At 49.0% G+C, this 19,348-nt stretch overlaps 1 protein-coding gene across 1 annotated transcript; it reads right to left on the bottom strand.

The window, feature by feature from the left end:
• Nucleotides 1-1,330: 1,330 nt before the first annotated feature.
• On the bottom strand, nucleotides 1,331-19,272 carry LOC142588117 (peptidoglycan-recognition protein SC2-like). Its single transcript, XM_075699597.1, has 4 exons — nucleotides 19,125-19,272; nucleotides 16,117-16,314; nucleotides 13,594-13,799; nucleotides 1,331-2,479 (listed from the first exon to the last, which is right to left on the bottom strand). Exons 1-4 carry the CDS (start codon nucleotides 19,216-19,218, stop codon nucleotides 2,345-2,347), a joined length of 633 nt encoding a protein of 210 aa, XP_075555712.1. The 5' UTR covers nucleotides 19,219-19,272; the 3' UTR covers nucleotides 1,331-2,344.
• Between the last annotated feature and the right edge of the window lie 76 nt (nucleotides 19,273-19,348).

Raw genomic sequence — 19,348 nt, 5'->3', positions numbered from 1 at the left:
TTCAATACATTTCTGAACAGCCTGAAACAATGCAGCGTGAGGGATAGAATAAAACAAATCTTCTATGTCAATGGAAAAAACATGGCCAATATCGTCATTCGACTCTATAAAGCTAGTAACAGCTTCCGAGTTCCTTGTTTCAAACGGATCGTGCACTTTCAGGTGCGATAAACATTTCTGCAAAAACTTGCTTACTTCGTTCTGCCAAGTTCCTCTTTCACTCACGATAGCCCGGAAAGGGATATCGTCTTTGTGCGTCTTGGCCGTAAAAAACACGATCAAGCCATCACCTTTGCTTTTGTTGACTGAAGTAGCCAGCTTGTGCAGTTCCATCTCCTTGCACATAGAAACGGTCTTCGCCTTTATCCTTGCGGCTTTCACTGGCACAGGCTTGAAGTTCTTTTTCACAGCAGCCGTCGCCTTCTCGTCGAAAAGCCCCGACGGCATTACCACAAACCCTCCTTCTTTATCCTGTTGCAGCAGTCTGAGGTCGTTCTGTCTAAAAAACCTGACGATTTCTGACGTTGGGTCCTTCCGCTTTGGCCTTTTTTCAGTCTTCTTGACTGTGTTGATTAGGCTGTCCACGCCATCCAACAAACACCTTTCTTGATCCTCTGCCTCCGCTTGCTTGGCCAGGCTCCGGTTTAGGGTCAACCATTCATGCGCTTCCAGTGAAGTTTCCATGCTGTACTTGGGCCCTTTCTTGAGGGTGGACAGTATTCTCTCGGGCACCGCAGCTTCTCCGAGCTGCATAACGTTACCCAAAGCTTGTGGTTTGGTGTTCTTGATCTTTTCTAAGGCATCTCGGAGGTAACAGCGCCACCAACGTTCCGTCGTCTGAGCTTCTAGCCGTTTGGCGTCACGCATTTTGATGGCAGCCAGCCATGCAGGATAATTCGCAAAGAAGAGAAGTCGTAGCAAGTCTACAAACCTCCGCGTCTGCTCCTTCAGCTCGTCGCGTATATTTCGACATACTTGTTTTCCATGTTTCAAGGAAGGTTTAACATGCCCATACAACCGGAGTACTTCTTCAGGAACCACATTCTTCCTTATGTAGAAGGCATACAGGCGCGCGCGGCACTTCGCAGTGACGATGTTGGCGATGATCTCCGGAACACGGTTTACAGGAGTGGGAACACAAAAACCATAGCCCGCTGTAGAACATACATAGTTTAGAAGAACTTGTTGTTGGACGAGTTGGTAGATATTAGCGAGCATTGTTTAACTGCGCGAACAAACGAACCACAAAGACAGCGAGGGACAAGGACGGGCGCAGACTTGCAACTAAAGTTTATTCCACAACGTACACATATAAGTACACACCTGACATACATCACTGCGCGTGCGCAAAAAAAAAGGCAAGGTAAAAGAAAAGTAAATCCTTGTATAGGCGAAACGCGACCTACCTACGCTCGTCAATAAACCTCATCTCACTGTTATGTAAATAAACTGAGGTGTCACTGACACATTCTTGTCCCTTCTTTCTAATATGGTACGCCTCGAGTAGCTCTCTGGCTCGGCTATCTCGGCAGCGGCCCAAAATCTTTGCTTCCTTCATGATCGGCTTGCACGTGCATGCCAGGCAGTGGACAGGCAGGTGCCCATTCGCTTTATTCCTAATAGACAATTCATGCTCACGCAAGCGCACATTCACACACCTTCCTGTTTGACCTATGTAAACTTTGCCGCATGATAGAGGTATCTGATATACTACTCCAACACTGCAGTCTACGTGGGAAATGACGTGGAATCGCTCCCCACCTTCGGCAACTTGTTGTTTCATGCACTTTCACTGCCATTAATTTATCATTTCTTTAATTCAATTAGTATGTACAAGTAATTTCCTCTACGTTGTCCTTGGTGTCCCTGTTTGCTTCTTATGATATTATCATCAATTATGTGGTTCGAATGCCTGTTTTGAGCTTGTTCTTTACTGAAACGTATGCTGTTCTGTATCTTGTAAACGTGCTTCCAAAGAATGTGTGCACCTTTCGCTTCACTTTTCTGAGTGCTTGTAGCCTCTGCTTTATTGGAGCTTGAGCCATTGCATTTGGGGGTATGAGCTACGTCACAAAGAAATCCCGGGATCCTAGCCATAGACAATTTCGCTGTAGAAATGGTGCAGGCTCCGCAGCTCCCAGTTACTGATCTTCTAAGCATCTCCAATGCCATGCGTTTGATCGCCCAGCCTTCAATGCAAAAACTGGATGATGAAAATGATGATGATGATGACGATGCTATACCTTTGTATTCGCAACGCGCTTCTGAAGACCAACATGATAACGGGGACTTCCGTAGTACTGCCATGTCTAGATTTATTTTATATCGTTGGATGAGCATGCTGCTAGCACACGAAATTCTTGAGTCGACCACCATAGCGGGCCCACTTCTTGATGATGTCGTAGAGTCGGTTGCCAGGACAAGCAGTGCAGTTTGCATCGCGGTGACCGTGCAGAGAATATTTCGGGTTGATCTTGCCCTGCGAATCATAGGAAAGATGCACGCAAGCGACAATGAGACAGGCGCTTTAACCAAAATAGCTGCTGTAGAGGTTATCTGGCCCGGTGGCTCGCCTAGCCACTACACTAGACTAGAGAGATTTAGATTAGAGGGACGCAAGGCCTTGAGGCCCTCTATCGCTTGGGGCCACGATACTGCGCATGCGCAGTACCGTGGCCCCAAGTGATAGGGGGCCCCAAGGCCTTTCGTCCCTCTGACGTTAAATTCTCTATTAATGCCATATTAATGTGCTAACGTACGACAATAACGCACACGCACAATATATACACTCAAGCACCACGCGAATGTTGACGCACAGCATATCCTTGAGGCCAATGCCTCGTACGAAAGTCAAAAATGCTTGCTCAGCTTCGGGGCTGTCGGCTAGAGCTGCGACGCCTTACGGACCTCGCAGCTCTAGTTCTGCTACAGCCACAGAAGTCAACAGCTTTGGTTGACGTTAGATGGGATAAGTGCAACGTTGTTAGTTACAATCTCATCCCGCCGTATTCTTGATTGGGTACGTCTGTGTTTTTCTCCGGTTTTGACGCCTAAATCGTTTACCAACTAGCCCAGCTCTCGGCCGTTGTGTCTAGTACAACGTCTCGGTCGAAACTCGGCGGGAAACAATAGGTAGTGTCCAAATTTACGCCCCAGCGAGTTTTCTTTGAGTAACCTAAACGCATCTCGAAGGCTATGCTTTCGCAAGCATTATACGCCGAAAGTGACCGTGGAGCGAGAAGTGCGTCATGGCCACCATGTTTTAGACATCGCCCATTAAGCTTCGTGGCAGTTGCGGGAACAGTGGCTGTGCTTCCCGTACAACAAAAGCGTGTACAGACACTGGCGTTCGCTTCTTGAAAATAATTAACCTCGCGTATGCCACAAACAAGCTGAAGCAACGTCCTACGTGACATGACCACTACATATGGCACCAAGTTGTTGTTGCCCTCAGAATTAGTTGTAACAAAGCAAGGCTTGATACGACACATGGGCTTCTACCCATCTACCGTTTCAAATTCCGCTCTGTCGTTTCAGATGCGTCGTCTCCATTAACCGGCTAGTGGCTCATTTCGAAACGCCTTTACGTGTGTTTTCCAACACATAACCCAAGTTTCTACAGTCGACAGGGGAGAAGCACTTTCAAACACTATTTTTCAAACTGTTGTATTGCGGAAAGAGGAACAACGCATTTTCAAGAGACGCAAGGTGAATAGAGTCTTACAACGGTGCTTTCCAGCAAGACTGTTTGTTCGCAGTAATTTCCCAACCACCAATAGCGAGCTCGCATGTTCTCACAACCAGCACTTTCATTTGTTCAACATTTAGAAAATCTTAAAGTAGGGGTGTGCGAATATTTTAAATTTGTTTGAATACGAATCAAATTGTTCCTCCTATTTCATAATGCACTATTCGAAGCTGTCGACTATACGTCTTGTGTGTATTTCTAAAATATAAGGGATAAAAGCGTTTATTGGGGTCTCGAGCCAGACAGAACGATGCATGTGAGGATTGTTCTGAAAAATTCTGCGGTAGGGACACCAGAATCTGAGTTACCGCACGGGGCAGATAACTTTTGTTAAATAATTTCGAGAGACTCAATAACCATGGCTCACTTGTAGGCAGCCTGCCTGTATGTGCGAATTTACTCCGATTTGTGATTTGGGCAGTACTGCCATGTTTCCGTACCTTTTAAACGACCTGCTGTGCTGTGGTATCAAAGTTCTCTCCTTCAGCGAACGCAACGCCAGACGTGCACTTCGTAACATGCTGTTCCCTTGTTTAGTTACTACCATTAATATTGTGAGCCAGATAAGTGAAAGTAGTTGTTTATCATTTACGCGCCTCTCAATTGTCACTCTAAACGAAAATAAACCCACCTGCGAGTTTTTAACAGATGATGTGCCCTAAAACCTCCCCTCCTGAAATATTTACTCCGATGTAGGGGAGCAAAACAGTGCCACTCCCTCGTTTCACTCCGCTGGCTGGCTGCGGGATGTTGCGTTTCGCCTGCGACACGTGGTTTTGCCGGCGCGACTGCGGCGGGGCGGCAGACATTTTGGCCCGATCGTCGTCGCCGCAACACTCATCGCCAGGTGTTTCCAGGCGCGACTGCGGCGATGCGACCGCCTAGGGATCATCCTCGCATTCCAGTCATTGTGCCCGAAACAGGCGATGCCAAAGCAGGGATCTCATTCCAGTCATTGTGCCCGAAACAGGCGATGCCAAAGCAGGGATCTCATTCCAGTCATTGTGCCCGAAACAGGCGATGCGAAAGCAGGGATCATCCTCTCATTACAGTCATTGTGCCCGACCGGCAGCGCTACGACAGGGTGCTACGAGATCGTGCTCGACATGGTGCTACGGCAGCGCTACGACAGGGTGCTACGAGATCGTGCTCGACATGGTGCTACGGCAGCGCTACGACAGTGTGCGTCACCATTAGCCCATTGTACATTCACGTGCTCGTCTTTTGAGAGGTTCCTTCTTGCCCTCAACTGCGAGAGTATAAAAACAGCTGCCCCCGGACGCCAAAAGGAGGGCTCCGATTTCTTCTGTTGAGTGAAGTGCTCTCCCGTCTCTCTACTTCGGTCAAACCTGACCGCCAACTCTTTGCGATGTTAAAATAAACAAGTTGTTTCGTTGTTACCAGTCGACTCATGCTTTGCCGGGACCTTCGGATGCTTCCAGTTGTACCCCAGGCCGCCAGGCCAACGCTACCCTTGGGGCTTGCGACCCAGGTACAACCACGGGCGTCAGCGCCGAGTTCCCAACAGATCGTACCAGCGGTGCGATCCAAAACATCTGGTTGGCAGCGGTGAGATCGCCTCCGACTTCAAACAACTGTCTGCCAGCGGTGAGATCGCGACAACGGAGGCCAGCAGCAAAGAGATGCAGTTGACTGTATGCTGAGCAGCTCAACGACGATCCGGGAGCAGTGCAACGAGCCCTGTGTGACGACTGGTTGCCTGCAGCGGAACGACTGCGCTGGACTCTTGGCTGCGAGGTTTGGTGAGTGCGGGACTTTCTTCTTCTGAGCTTTGCCAGGCTTTTGTTAGTGTTAGAAACAGAGCTGGTATTTGTGGTTGTCGTTGCTGCCGGGTTAGCTTGCGGCAAGACAATAGTAAGCAGTAGAGAAAGCAGCATTCAGAGCAGCCATGGATTTGAAGTCGTTGCGCAAACCGAAATTGTTGGAGCTTGCAAGAGAGTTGGGTCTGGATGTCTCAGACAAACTAAGAAAACCAGAACTGCTAAAGGCTATTCTTGAGTTAGAGGCTGAGGATGACGAGCTGTCGGAATGCTTTGAGACCATTGAAGAGAGGGAGACTGCAAAAAGAGAAGAGCGTGAACGTAAAGAACAGAAAGAAAAAGAAGAGCGTGAACGTAAAGAACAGAAAGAGCGAGAGCAACAAGAGCGTGACCGTCAACACGCTTTGGAAATGAAGCGTCTTGAGGTAGAGATGGAACGCGCTCGTAATGGAAGTCAGGCACACGGTGCAGGAGAACGCGTATTGTTCAAAATGACTGACCTGATGCGGCCGTTTAAACTTGGAGAGGACATTGGTTTGTTCCTGGTTAACTTTGAGCGAACGTGCGAGAAGCAGGGGTTCTCTCGGGAAACGTGGCCACAGCGCTTGCTCACTTTGTTACCCGGCGAGGCGGCCGACGTAGTCGCTCGCTTGGATAGAGAGGAAGCAGAGGATTTCGACAAAGTAAAATCGAGTCTGCTAAAAAAGTACCGGCTGTCTGCGGAGGCGTTCCGTCGGAAGTTTCGGGAAAATGAGAAAGGCAGAAGTGAGTCATATACAGAGTTTGCGTATAGGCTTATGTCGAACATGCAGGAGTGGCTCAAAGAAGAGAAAGCGTTTGGTGACCACGATAAAGTTCTGCAGTGTTTCGGGCTAGAACAGTTTTATAGTCGGTTACCGGAGAACGTGCGATACTGGGTCTTGGATAGGCCAGACGTTTGTACGGTGGCTAAAGCCGCTGAGCTAGCCGAGGAGTTTGTGACGCGTCGGGCTCGCGGAGCTAAGGACGGTCAAAAGGGTGAATTTGGCTCGAAGTTTGAGAGGCCGAAGTTCACACCCATGAGAGCAAAGGGGAACACGCGTAGTGCGGATGCGAGTGGAAGCAGTGCGACCGAACCTAAGGAGACGGCAGCAGCCGAAGCCGAACGCAGAAAGCGGTTCGAGATGAGGCAAGCGCGCGTTTGTTATACGTGCCAGAAGCCGGGTCACTTTTCGGCGCAGTGTCCGGAAACAACACCAAAAGTTGTGTTTTTTTCAATAGGCAGCACTGACGAGAACATGAAGCTTCTCGAGCCTTACATGCGAGACCTCCTCGTGAACGGGAAAGAGTGCCGAGTGCTTCGCGATTCCGCAGCTACGATGGATGTAGTTCACCCGTCTTACGTAGAACCCCATATGTTCACGGGCGAGTGCGCATGGATCAAGCAAGCCGTGGAAGCTCATAGCGTGTGTCTGCCGGTAGCAAAAGTGCTTATTGAAGGACCTTTCGGAGCGCTTGAGACGGAGGCGGCAGTGTCATCTATGCTGCCACCCCAGTACCCGTACCTATTTTCAAACAGGTCCGATCACCTCCTGCGCGAGAAGGGGCTTTTGTTTGGTGAAGCTAGTGTTCAGGCCTTAACCAGATCGAAGGTTCGGGAGCTCGCTGCAAAGGCGGTAGTTGCGGGGCCGACGTTATCAAACAACGAAAAAGGGTCAGAGGCGCAGCAAGCTGATATTCCGAGCACGCCCGAACTGAATAAACTTGAGTCTGTAACGTTAAAGGCGCCAGATACTGGAGAGGAAACGCCCGACACGGGAAAGTTAGAAGAGCTATCTACTGATTTGCTCATCGCGCCTACGTCAGACGGACTTGATAGGTTGCTAAAAGTCAGCCGGTCGGCTTTGATAGCCGAGCAAAAGAAGGATGGTAGCCTAGAAAACATACGCTGCAATGTCAAAGAAGGTATCGCCAGGAAAACTGCGCGTTTTGTGGAAAGAGGTGGAGTCCTGTACCGGAAGTATCTAGACCGCCGAGGAGTGGAGTTCGACCAGCTGGTCGTGCCTCAATGCTATCGTCAGGATCTGTTGCGCTTGTCACACGGGGGTTCGTGGTCCGGACACCTAGGAGTTAGGAAAACTAAGGACCGTCTCTTGCAAGAGTACTATTGGCCAGGGTGTTTTCGGGACGCAGACCATTTCGTGAGGACATGTGACACTTGTCAGCGGGTGGGCAAACCAGGGGACAAATCAAGGGCGCCGTTGAAATTGGTACCTATCATAACGGAGCCTTTTAGACGGCTCGTTATTGATACAGTGGGACCTCTGCCGGTAACAGCCACGGGGTACAGACACATTTTGACTGTGATCTGCCCAGCGACAAAGTTCCCTGAAGCAGTGCCGCTTAAAGAACTCAGCTCAGTTGAGATAGTTAATGCACTACTGTCCATATTTGCGCGAGTTGGTTTCCCTGCGGAAATCCAATCAGATCAGGGCACAGTGTTTACTAGCGCTTTGACGACAACTTTTCTCGAAAGGTGTGGGGTAAAGCTGTTACACAGCTCAGTGTACCACCCACAGTCGAATTCCGTTGAGAAGCTCCACTCCGTCATGAAGCGCGTGTTGAGAGCATTGTGTTTTGAACATCGAACTGACTGGGAGCTGTGTCTGCCTGGGGTGATGTTTGCTTTACGGACCGCGCCGCATGCAGCTACGGGGTTTTCGCCAGCTGAACTGGTGTACGGTCGCTCGCTTCGGTCTCCGCTTCGCATGCTTCGAGAATCATGGGAAGGTAGGGGCGACGACCCAGTCGTGGTGGAGTACGTGCTTAAGCTCCTCGAACGCTTAAGAAGGGCACAGGAGTTGTCAGGTGAAGCAATGACAAAGGCCCAGCAGAGGGCCAAGGTTTATTATGATCGGACAGCCAGGGCCCGTCGTTTTGAGGTGGGCGATGAGGTCATGATATTGCGCACATCGCTAAACAACAAACTAGACGTGCAGTGGGAGGGCCCAGCACGAATTGTTCAGAAACTGTCGGACGTTAACTACGTGGTAAGTCTGCCAGGAAAGCGGAAAGCACAGCAAGTTTACCACTGTAATCTGCTCAAACCTTATAGACAAAGGGAAGCAGTGGTGTGCATGATGGTAAACGTTCCTGAAGAGCTTCCGGTCGAGCTTCCGGGACTAGGCTCAGTGACGAACAGGGAAGACACCGGTCAAGTCATTAGTGACCTTATCAGTAAAGCACCGCTGTCGCCCGAGCAGAAAACCGAACTACACCAGCTATTACAAGAGTTTCAAGGTCTGTTCTCTGAGAGGCCTGGTAGGACTTCTGTACTTACTCATGATATAGAACTTACCTCCACAGAGCCAGTACGATCCAAGGCGTATCGGGTGTCACCCCGCCAGAGCGATATTATGGAGGCTGAGGTAAAGAAAATGCTACAGCTCGGTGTTATTGAGGCAGGTGAGAGTGATTATACCTCCCCTTTGATTTTAGTTGAGGTACCGGGCAAGGAACTTCGTCCTTGCGTCGACTACCGCAGGCTTAATTCCATCACTAAGGATCAAATTTATCCGATCCCTAACATCGAGGAGCGCCTTGAGAAAGTTAGTAGCGCTCAGTTTATTTCCACCCTAGATCTTGTCAGGGGTTATTGGCAGGTTCCACTTACAGAAGAGGCTAGTAGGTATGCGGCGTTCATTTCACCAATGGGAACATTCCGTCCTAAAGTGTTGAGTTTTGGTTTGAAGAACGCGCCATACTGTTTTTCAAGCCTCATGGATAAAGTGTTGCGGGGACAGCAAGAATTCGCTTTACCGTATCTAGACGACGTAGCGATATTCTCCGCATCCTGGTCTGAGCATGTGGCACACTTGCGGGCAGTGCTAACCCGCCTGCGCGAAGCGGGCTTGACAGTAAAGGCTCCTAAGTGCCAGTTAGCACAGGCCGAGGTTGTCTACCTCGGTCACGTGATTGGTCAGGGTCGTCGCCGCCCCTCTGAAATAAAGGTGGCCGCTGTGCGAGACTTTCCGCAACCGCGCACAAAGACCGATATTCGGTCGTTCTTAGGTGTCGCCGGCTACTATCAGAGGTACATCCCTAGGTACTCTGATATCGCGGCTCCCCTGACGGATGCTCTAAGAAAAACAGAGCCTCAAACAGTCGTCTGGGACGAGACAAAGGAAAGAGCTTTTAGCGCCCTAAAGAGTGCCCTAACAAGCCAGCCTGTGCTACGATCGCCAGACTATACAACAGGGTTCATTGTTCAGTGCGATGCTAGTGAGCGAGGCATGGGCGTTGTACTGTGCCAACGGGAAAATGGAGAAGTAGAACACCCCGTCCTGTATGCTAGTCGTAAGCTGACCAGTCGTGAGCAGGCGTATAGCGCCACCGAGAAAGAGTGTGCGTGTCTCGTGTGGGCCGTTCAGAAATTGTCATGCTATCTAACCGGCTCGAGGTTTATCATTGAGACGGATCACTGCCCTCTCCAATGGCTGCAGACCATCTCTCCCAAAAATGGCCGCCTCCTGCGCTGGAGCCTCGCTTTACAACAATATTCCTTTGAGGTGCGTTACAAAAAGGGGAGTCTCAACGGTAACGCCGATGGCTTAAGTCGAAGCCCCTAACGTAGGAATCAGCCTCAAAATTGTTTGTTACTGATGTTTTTCTTCCTGAGGCAGGATTTTTTTTTAACCTATTGCTTTTGTTTAGTGTTTCAAAGTGATGATATGCTTTCTAGTGCAATTTTTCAATTTGTGGACGCGTTCTGAGTGATGCTAGACTACTGTAAGGAACTAGGCAGTGGTATAAAAAGGGGAAAGAGCCTGGCAGGGCTTAGTGAGGGTTGTGCCGTGCTTGCTGACTGAGCGGTTGAGTTTCAGCATAGTTCTAACGCTTGCCGGGAACGAGAACAAAAATGTGAACTCTCCCGAAGTCACTTTGCAGTGTCCCGTGCGAACCTGAACGAGAGAACGAGGCCTTCTCTGTGCGCTGCGCTCAAGAAACGTCGAGGGACGCCCGACTTCGGTTATGAGCATCATCGAGCGACATCCCTCCGGACAGCGGATGCAGTCCCCTGTCCATCGGGATCTCCTTCCCCCGGCGGGGCGGTCTGTTGCGTTTCGCCTGCGACACGTGGTTTTGCCGGCGCGACTGCGGCGGGGCGGCAGACATTTTGGCCCGATCATCGTCGCCGCAACGCTCTTCGGCAGGTGTTTCCAGGCGCGACTGCGGCGATGCGACCGCAAAGGATCACCCTCTCATTCCAGTCATTGTGCCCGAACCAGGCGATGCGAAAGCAGGGATCATCCTCTCATTACAGTCATTGTGCCCGACCGGCAGCGCTACGACAGGGTGCTACGAGATCGTGCTCGACATGGTGCTACGGCAGCGCTACGACAGTGTGCGTCACCAGTAGCCCATTGTACATTCACGTGCTCGTCTTTTGAGGGGTTCCTTCTTGCCCTCAACTGCGAGAGTATAAAAACAGCTGCCCCCGGACGCCAAAAGGAGGGCTCCGATTTCTTCTGTTGAGTGAAGTGCTCTCCCGTCTCTCTACTTCGGTCAAACCTGACCGCCAACTCTTTGCGATGTTAAAATAAACAAGTTGTTTCGTTGTTACCAGTCGACTCATGCTTTGCCGGGACCTTCGGATGCTTCCAGTTGTACCCCAGGCCGCCAGGCCAACGCTACCCTTGGGGCTTGCGACCCAGGTACAACCACGGGCGTCAGCGCCGAGTTCCCAACAGATCGTACCAGCGGTGCGATCCAAACAGGGAGTATTAAGGCGACATGACGCGATGTTACTCCGCTTCAAAATCTTGTTCTCCCGTGAAACTCCGACAGGGAGTTTTAAAAAACTCCCCTCCGCCGAAACTGGTTGGTCACGTGGCGCTTCCCATGAGGCTGTGCGCCTTGCCAGCGACCGGGCGCGTTCGGCGGAGCCGGCAGTGCTCATGACTGACGGTTTGTTTACATCTGTGAAGTGTCGTTCCGTGACAGCGTTTCGTTAATTTGTTTCCAGTATTTCCTTCCAGAAAGTGTTATAGGCATGACTGAAGCTCACTGTAGCTGCAGCTTCAAGTACGTTAGCTCTGATCACTTTGCTGACAACGATGAATGCAAGGTTTTCAAGTGCGGAATAAGGCTTAGGTATACCTCGAAGCTGCTCACTGGCTCGTGATGTCGGCACAGGTTCTGACTGTGTTTTCGTGGTGCGTGACCCTGGCTTGTGTTCTTCAGTACGTGAAATGCGACTTGTATGTCCTTGTGAATACATGCTGACAACGTCCGGTGTAATGTTTGAAAGGACCGCGTAGCAGTGGCAACAGCAGCCACTGTTCGAGCGACGACATCCATGCTAGTCGCGCATGAATGGCGTACCCCAAGTTCGTTGCGGTGCTGTGTTGCCAGTGAAAAAGACCGAAGTGCAAGCAACTGTTTTTATGCATCTGTGAACGGATATTCTCGCCCGAAGAAAAACGGTAGGACATAAGTATGCGTACTGTAAGTAAAGCTTCTTATTGAGCGATGTGAATCGAATTGCTATCGCTCATTTAGGTTCTGGACACGTCGTTGCTTCCGATATTGCATTAACATTACGCTCTATCCGAGACACTGATTTAGACGCATGTCCTGTTGGCTCCGAGTTTAAGGATTCACCCGACAGATCAGCGATGTAGCTCCTTTTCACAACCGAGAGAGATTGCTTGGACGCAGAGCAAGTAGTGCGGTGTATAAAATGTATCACTGCGCATTTTTTGGTGTTACGTCGGCTGCTGCGGGTCATGCTCACGCGTAATAATTTCTTGCTACGCTACCACTATATCGCAAAAATTTAATTTTGCTATGAAGCACACGCACTTACATTTACTTGCTTACTGTAACTAACGCACTACTTCTTGGCCGCGAACGCCGGCAGTGTGAGAAGTCGCTTCAGCACTCACAGAATGGCGTGATAATATTGAAAAATTACGCCATTAACTTTTTTCTCACTATTCTGAATTAACAGTTTTGTGTTGATTAAAGTATTCTGTTAATTTCAGCGAGGCAGATCTCGTATGAACGAGCATGTGAGTCGTAATTCTGAAAACAGCACAGCTGCTCCCTAGGCGGTTTCGAGGCACACAGTATCGTGGCTATATATACTGGCACCGTTGATTCTTGAGTATCGCGTATACGTAGGATGTCTTTCAAATTTCTGCATTGGGTATTTCTGAAGTGTTTATGTATGTCATGATATATGTGCTTCCATTGACTTGTTTCGTCGAATTTGACGCGGTCTGGTGTGCGTATTTCGAAATTTGAGCAGCAGCCTCTGCATGTAAAGATGTTCGCGCAAACTCACGCGATGCCTCTTTTTATACTCCCATTGCACCTCGAAAAAACTCCGTCCATTGCAAAGCAAAAAATAAAGAAAAGACAGAAAAATAAACTCCCATAATTCCACGCAAAAATTCCGCTCGCACGGAGTAAAAATTCTACTCCGATCATACGGAGCATAATAAACTCCGAACCGGGGGGTCGCTAGAGGACAAGCATTATACTCCCACCTCGGATTTATTTCCGTTTACAGTGTACGGTCGTGTAATTGCGAATGGTATTATGGATGTGTCAATACTTATAGGTCGTCTTTTTTTTTCTGCTGGTGTAGCTTTAGAACGGAGAAAATCTTCAATATTCTATTTAATATTTGGTGTTTGTTCTTTCTTGGATATTCATATTTGATTTGATTCAAAAATTTCACTATTCGAACACCCATATATATCTAAAAGTTGTGGCCTCGCTTGCGACTAGAGTGACCCCAAGTCAAAGTTTCTAAAGTGATGGTTCTTCAGAATCCTAATGAACGGTTACAGAGGTCATGACCATGTGGAGGTGCTAATCCTTGAAAGTTATACATTAGATAGATAGATAGATAGATAGATAGATAGATAGATAGATAGATAGATAGATAGATAGATAGATAGATAGATAGATAGATAGACAGACAGACAGACAGACAGACAGACAGACAGACAGACAGACAGACAGACAGACAGACAGACAGACAGACAGAAACGCCGACAGGCCAACGCCGCTTGCCTCTTTGACGCCGCAGGCGATGAGGTTCTTCGCCGCGTTGAGCATGCCGTTGTTGGGCGTCGACTTCGTGAAGTCACCGACGAACGAGATGGCGATGCCGTTGCTGTTGTAGCCTCGGGTGTGAGCTCCCACTTGGCCCCAGCCGCGGCCCTCATAGACGCGTCCATCACCGCCCACGAGGAAACTGTAGCCGATGTCTGCCCAGCCTGCGAACGATGCGACGTTTAGTGCCGCTTGCATCGCCACTCAATATGACTGAAACAAATTCCCTTGCCTGATTCTCTGACACCGGGCCTATCACACGCGATGGAAGGAGCTATTTGATATCTCCTACTGAGTACGTAAGCGATGTGCACTGCCGCCAGATGTATTTCGTATAGGGTTTTCAAGAAGTTTGCAGTTCAGAAGCCGCGCGTCCGATAAGAATATTTAGAGACGTTTAGAACTGTTCATGGTAATTCGAGTGCACCGAGTTACGAAAAAGACCAATCAAGTGAAGGCCAGCGACGACTTAACTTCTTGCACATGTTTTGCATGAATGTGGGAAAAAAATTCTTGCAGAACAAGAAGCCCTTTAATGACACCGCTAACATGAGGAGTGGCCTAGACAAAGGAGTAAACCGTGCGTGAGGTGCAATTAAATTTCGTGTATGAAAAAAGAATACCGAGGCCTAGTTGTGTCTAATTGATGCTATATATAGGTGGAATAAAATAGAATGTTTGGTAGCGCTTTTGATTGTTGCCTTCATGACTGATTCAAATATGCGTCAACAATGGTGTTCAAGTCTCCGCTTTGCCTTTTTGACCAGTGAGCACCAGCAATGGCGGGCAACAGTATCAAGCGAAAATGTTGTCTCTGTTCACTCCCTACCTTCTAATAACTAAATTTCAAATCGTGTACACCAATTTAAAGTGTAGACTGCCAAAAAGCTTTACTGCGCCCTCAGCGTACGTTTACCTGGTTGTTTTCTTTATTTTGGGGGGGGGGGGGGGGTGGCATGGTATATGCGATAATTATGGCGTCCAACGGGCCACTTATTTCGTAAAACATATATGTAATTGCTCGCCTTTTGTCCGCGTTTTTCGTCCCCACGCCAGAGTGCGGTACAACGCTGCGGCACACTAAAGCGCTCCACTTTACTGAAGCGCTACGCTGAACGCTCCCCACCGCACAAGAACAGCTGCATTAATTACTTTCCGGCCGGTTTTTCCGTGTCGCTTCCTTGCGTGCTTTCTCGCCTCTTAGGGTTCAGAGGGAATTCTCGGCAAAAGCCCCATCAAAACACGAAAAACAAGAACAACAGAGCGGAAAAGCAAGAAACAGTTGCGTTACAGAACTGCGTAGAACTAACTTCCCTTCTAATGACGGTCGTGCTGGAATCGGGGTGTCAAGCGAGGAGGTTCGGTGCTCTGGAGAACACGCGAAGGAAGGAGTTACGTTTAGTCCAGTTTGTTTGCTCTGAGAGTGTAATTCAGGGCTACAACAACGAAACAGACAAGGATATACTTCTGATTATCATAGGGAACTTTAACCTCAGTCTTTACAACCCCCCCCCCCCCAGAAAAAAGAAAAAAAAAATACGTGGGACCGCAATTTCATGAAGGACACCTACAGACTGAACTTTATGTCTCCGCTCGACATGACCCCATTGCAAAACAGACTCCTATATACCGCGCCTGGGAGTGGATGTGCGATGGACCACGTCATTGCTCGCAGGTTGGAATGTGCCCGTAAGTGCGTACAGGTATACGTTTCGTACTATAGTTGATCCACGCACCGGCCCACCTTGAGCATCCTAGCTGCGGGCATCCTCACTCGCTTCTTCGATGGAAGACGAGGAGGAAATCATGCGAGCGTGTCCAGTGGTTGTGCGACTTTGTATATTGCCGTGCGCTGGTATCTTGTTTCCTTCTCGTCCCTTGTATTTCGCGCCTTCCTCTCCTTCTTTTTTTTTTCGTCAGTTTGGTATTGCCGTCGTCGTTGTGCCTGCCCATTCAAACGTGCACCCACTAGAGTCGACCCCCCCCCCCTCCTTGCCTCTGGGAAACTTGTGTGTGCAGTACTGGTTCAAGTATTCCATTTCATAAATTGCAGAAATGACATTACTTGTACATTTGTTTCTGCGTTGTGTCTGTCGAGGTTCATTCATTTGAACCTCCAATAGATGCCGCGTGCGACCTTCGATGTGACCGTGCGTTACCTTGAGAACGAGACCGACCCACGCGCTTGAACACAAATAATAAAGCTTCGTGTAGTGTCGTTGAGCGGAAATACGGGTGGGAAGAAACGGAGTTGACAGGACAGACGCTCACAGAGTGGACAGGACAGACACTACATCATGCACGAACTGGCCCAAGAGTCTACGCTTCTGAATAAAGCTTCGCTTCGTTTAGGTGACCAACACTGCGTTGTGTCTGCACAATATCTTTGTTCGTGCTTCATTCAGGCACTTCAACCCTGCAACATGTCACTACATAATGCCAATCACTGGCAATACGCGAAAGAGGCAGGACACCACCCACCGTTCTTGTCCATGTGGTAGTTCTGGTGGCCGCGGATGAGTCTGCTACATGCGGCCTTGTCATTGCACTGGGATCCCGTGGTGTGGTGTACGAACACGTACTGGACGCGGGGGTTCTTCATGGCTGCCCGATTTCGCGGAGCCCTGGCGCCCCAACCACTGCGGCTCACGATCTCCACGCCCGGACATCGCTGGGCACCTGCGCACTCAGATGGTGTGCGGAATGGCAGCTTAACTTCCTATGCTACTGATAGCGTTATCTTCCTATCAACTCGACAGCATAAATTTATCTTGCTGATCAACTCGACAGCATAAATTTATCTTGCTAATCAACTCGACAGCATAAATTGATCGTTGCTGATCAACTCGACAGCATAAATTGATCTTTGCTTATCAACTCGACAGCATAAACTTATACTGTGGCGAGGAAAGCATATGTCGCCTTGAAAAGGAGAAGTCCACTTGTCGAAACGTTGGCTCATGCCTTCACCTTGTGCTCGTTTTGCTCATCGTCTTGAATTTCCATCTCCCGCCTTCCCCGTGTTTTCCCTAGATGCTAACGTAGCAAATTTATATTTAATTTTTATTTACATTTTTTTATTTATATTACTCTCTCAGTACACACGCCAAAACTGACCCACCGTTGTTGCTTACATCTTTCGCGTTGCGCTGCTAAGCACACGAGGTCGGGGCATCAAATCCCGGCCTCGCGGCGGCCGCATTTCGATGTGAGCGAAATAAGAAAAAAAAGGTAAATGAAAAAATAAAGGAAGGGAAAAAAAGCTTGTGTACCGTGTATTGCATGCACGTTAAAGAACCCCAGATGGTCGAAATTAATCCGGAGTCTCCTCACTACGGAGTCCCTCGTAATCAGATTGTGGTTTCGACACGTAAAATCCCAGAATCCAGTCTAATATGTCAAAACTGAAGTTGTCGTTGTTAGCCAGAAAGGGAAATTACAAAAGTAAAAATTGTTTAAGCAAAAAACAAAAAAGAACAAGAACAAAGAACTTGCTTGCATAGATTAAGCTTTGAAGCATTTATCATACCGACAAACACGTATGAAATGTTCAAAACAACGTAGTAAAATAAGCATGCCCAGTATATACATCCACGCACAACAACGTCACTATAGTGACGTTGTTGTGCGGCCTTGAGATGTCTCGCTGTATACAGCAATACATTTCAAGGCATTTTTTACATGAATGAGTTCACTAGCGTAATTTGTCAATATCGCTTTAAAAGCGAAGCTTCGAAAGTTGTTACATTACCATGTATTTTGACGTCACCGCTGTTCGAGATACTAACTATACCATATATACAAAGGAAGAGAGATGTCGACGTTAATGATGTTAATGGAGATGTTAACCTGGCTGGCTGCCTGGCACATACGCAACTCCAGGTACAGGGAGAAGATAGAACCTTTTAGCGTCTCCGCTATTCCTGCAAACTGGGGTGGTTTGGGCGGATTACCGAATGGTCAGGGGCGTAAACGTGAGTGGCCAGATTGGTGGCGCCAACTGGTGGTGCAAAGCTCAACCACCTAAACACACAGCCAATTATATATTCTTTTTAGCTGGGGCGTAAGTTTTCCACAGTGGTGTAATTGTGAACATAATTACGCCGCTGCCGAAAATTTGCACCAGCAGCGAAGCAGAATAAAGTAGGTTACTGCAATTTTAGCTCTGTGTTTGTCTGGTTGAGCTCTACAACACCAGGCGGCTTCACCGCTCCGGCCGCTCATGTTTACGCCCCCAATTATCCGGTAATCCGGCAAAACGACCCCAGTTTGCCGGAATAGCAGACACGTTAAAGTCTCTATAGAGTGCACACGCACTGACCATGTGCGCCCACATACAACGCGAACGACCAGCAGGCGCTCACGTATACAGTACTCATCGATTGAAATGCTATACTCGGACTGCCGGGCGGCCGGTGCTTTTTCGAGTCTACGGCGAGCGCTGGGCGATTCCTGAGGGGGCCGAATGACGGCCACAATGCAACACAAAGGCTCTCGCTTTCACGTGATACAAGAATGCGTCAGCTCAGCGTGCGTCGCGCCCATCACTGTGGCGCGAAAAGTGCCGGCATCCCCGCGCTCCCATAGCAACCCATTTCAATCGCTTAGCACTGTGCGCGCACTATAGCTATATTCACAAAGTTTCGTTAATGATAGCTGTGTGGACAATGAAGAAAAAAGAAAAAGAAACACAGCAACGCTTTCGTGCCACGAAACAAGCGGGTGGTATTTCCTGTCACAAGGCCGAAAATGTACCGTATAACCCAAAGCTGGAATCACGCTTCGACGGGGATGCGGCTTTCAGAGATTATCTCTTTGACAGGTGACGGCAGTTCTCTCATATAGAACGTGCTGCAAGACCTCGTGCACTGAAGATGGGTAGATGGACTCCGGATTAATTGCGACCAACGTTAAGTTCTATCAAGTGCACCCAGTGCGCGATACACCAGCGTTTCTGCATTTCGCGCCCACCGAAATGCTGTCGTGCCACGGCCGGCCATCGAACCTGCCACCTCCTGCTTATAGCAGTGCCAAGACATGTGGTCGTGCCACGGCCGGCCATCGAACCTGCCACCTCCTGCTTATAGTAGTGCCAAGACATGTGGTCGTGCCACGGCCAGCCATCGAACCTGCCACCTCCTGCTTATAGCAGTGCCAAGACATGTGGCCGTGCCACGGCCGGGCATCGAACCTGCCCCCTCCTGCTTATAGCAGTGCCAAGACATTTAAGGACGGCTTCACAACGTGCTATTTCGTTTTTTTTTGTGTGTGTCTTTTTCTGCCTTACTAAGCACCTTTTTTCAGGGCAACAACAACTGAGTTACTATTGTAAAACCGCAATTTGCTAATGCAGCTTATGCCAGCTAAAACCGATGTTAGCTGACCGCGGAAGTTTCAAGAATGTTCAGGAAACAGGCATTAAAAACAAAAGAAAGGTATGGTGCTTCTCGCTTAAGTGCAACGCACAATCGCATATACGCATTACTCACCGATTGTCGCAGCCTGTAGAAGAGCTCCAAACGCCGCAAGCGTGAGCAAGCTGTTGGCAGTCACCACGTAACCACGCTTGAAGAACCACAGCATCTTGATCGGCGATCGGGAAGATGGGTCTAGCGAGCCTCCACCAGTCCCGCGTGGCTCGGCTTTTGTCTATGCCTGCTATGAGCTCGGCATGCAACATGGCAATCCTCCCGGTTCTGAGCCCACACCAGGT

The sequence above is a fragment of the Dermacentor variabilis genome, chromosome 7, assembly GCF_050947875.1.
Source record: "Dermacentor variabilis isolate Ectoservices chromosome 7, ASM5094787v1, whole genome shotgun sequence".
Lineage (NCBI taxonomy): Eukaryota > Metazoa > Arthropoda > Arachnida > Ixodida > Ixodidae > Dermacentor > Dermacentor variabilis.
The sequence above is the reverse complement of the archived record's forward strand: the minus strand, read 5'-3'. Positions and strand labels throughout refer to the sequence as shown.

Bases quoted from the DNA above. Each gene is read 5' to 3' on its own strand.
- LOC142588117 (XM_075699597.1), bottom strand. From the start codon at position 19,218: ATGCTGTGGTTCTTCAAGCGTGGTTACGTGGTGACTGCCAACAGCTTG. The intron at 16,315-19,124 runs GTGAGTAATGCG...CTGAGTGCGCAG, and splicing joins TCTACAGGCTGCGACAATCG to GTGCCCAGCGATGTCCGGGC. The intron at 13,800-16,116 runs GTGGGTGGTGTC...CATCGTTCGCAG, and splicing joins CTACCACATGGACAAGAACG to GCTGGGCAGACATCGGCTAC.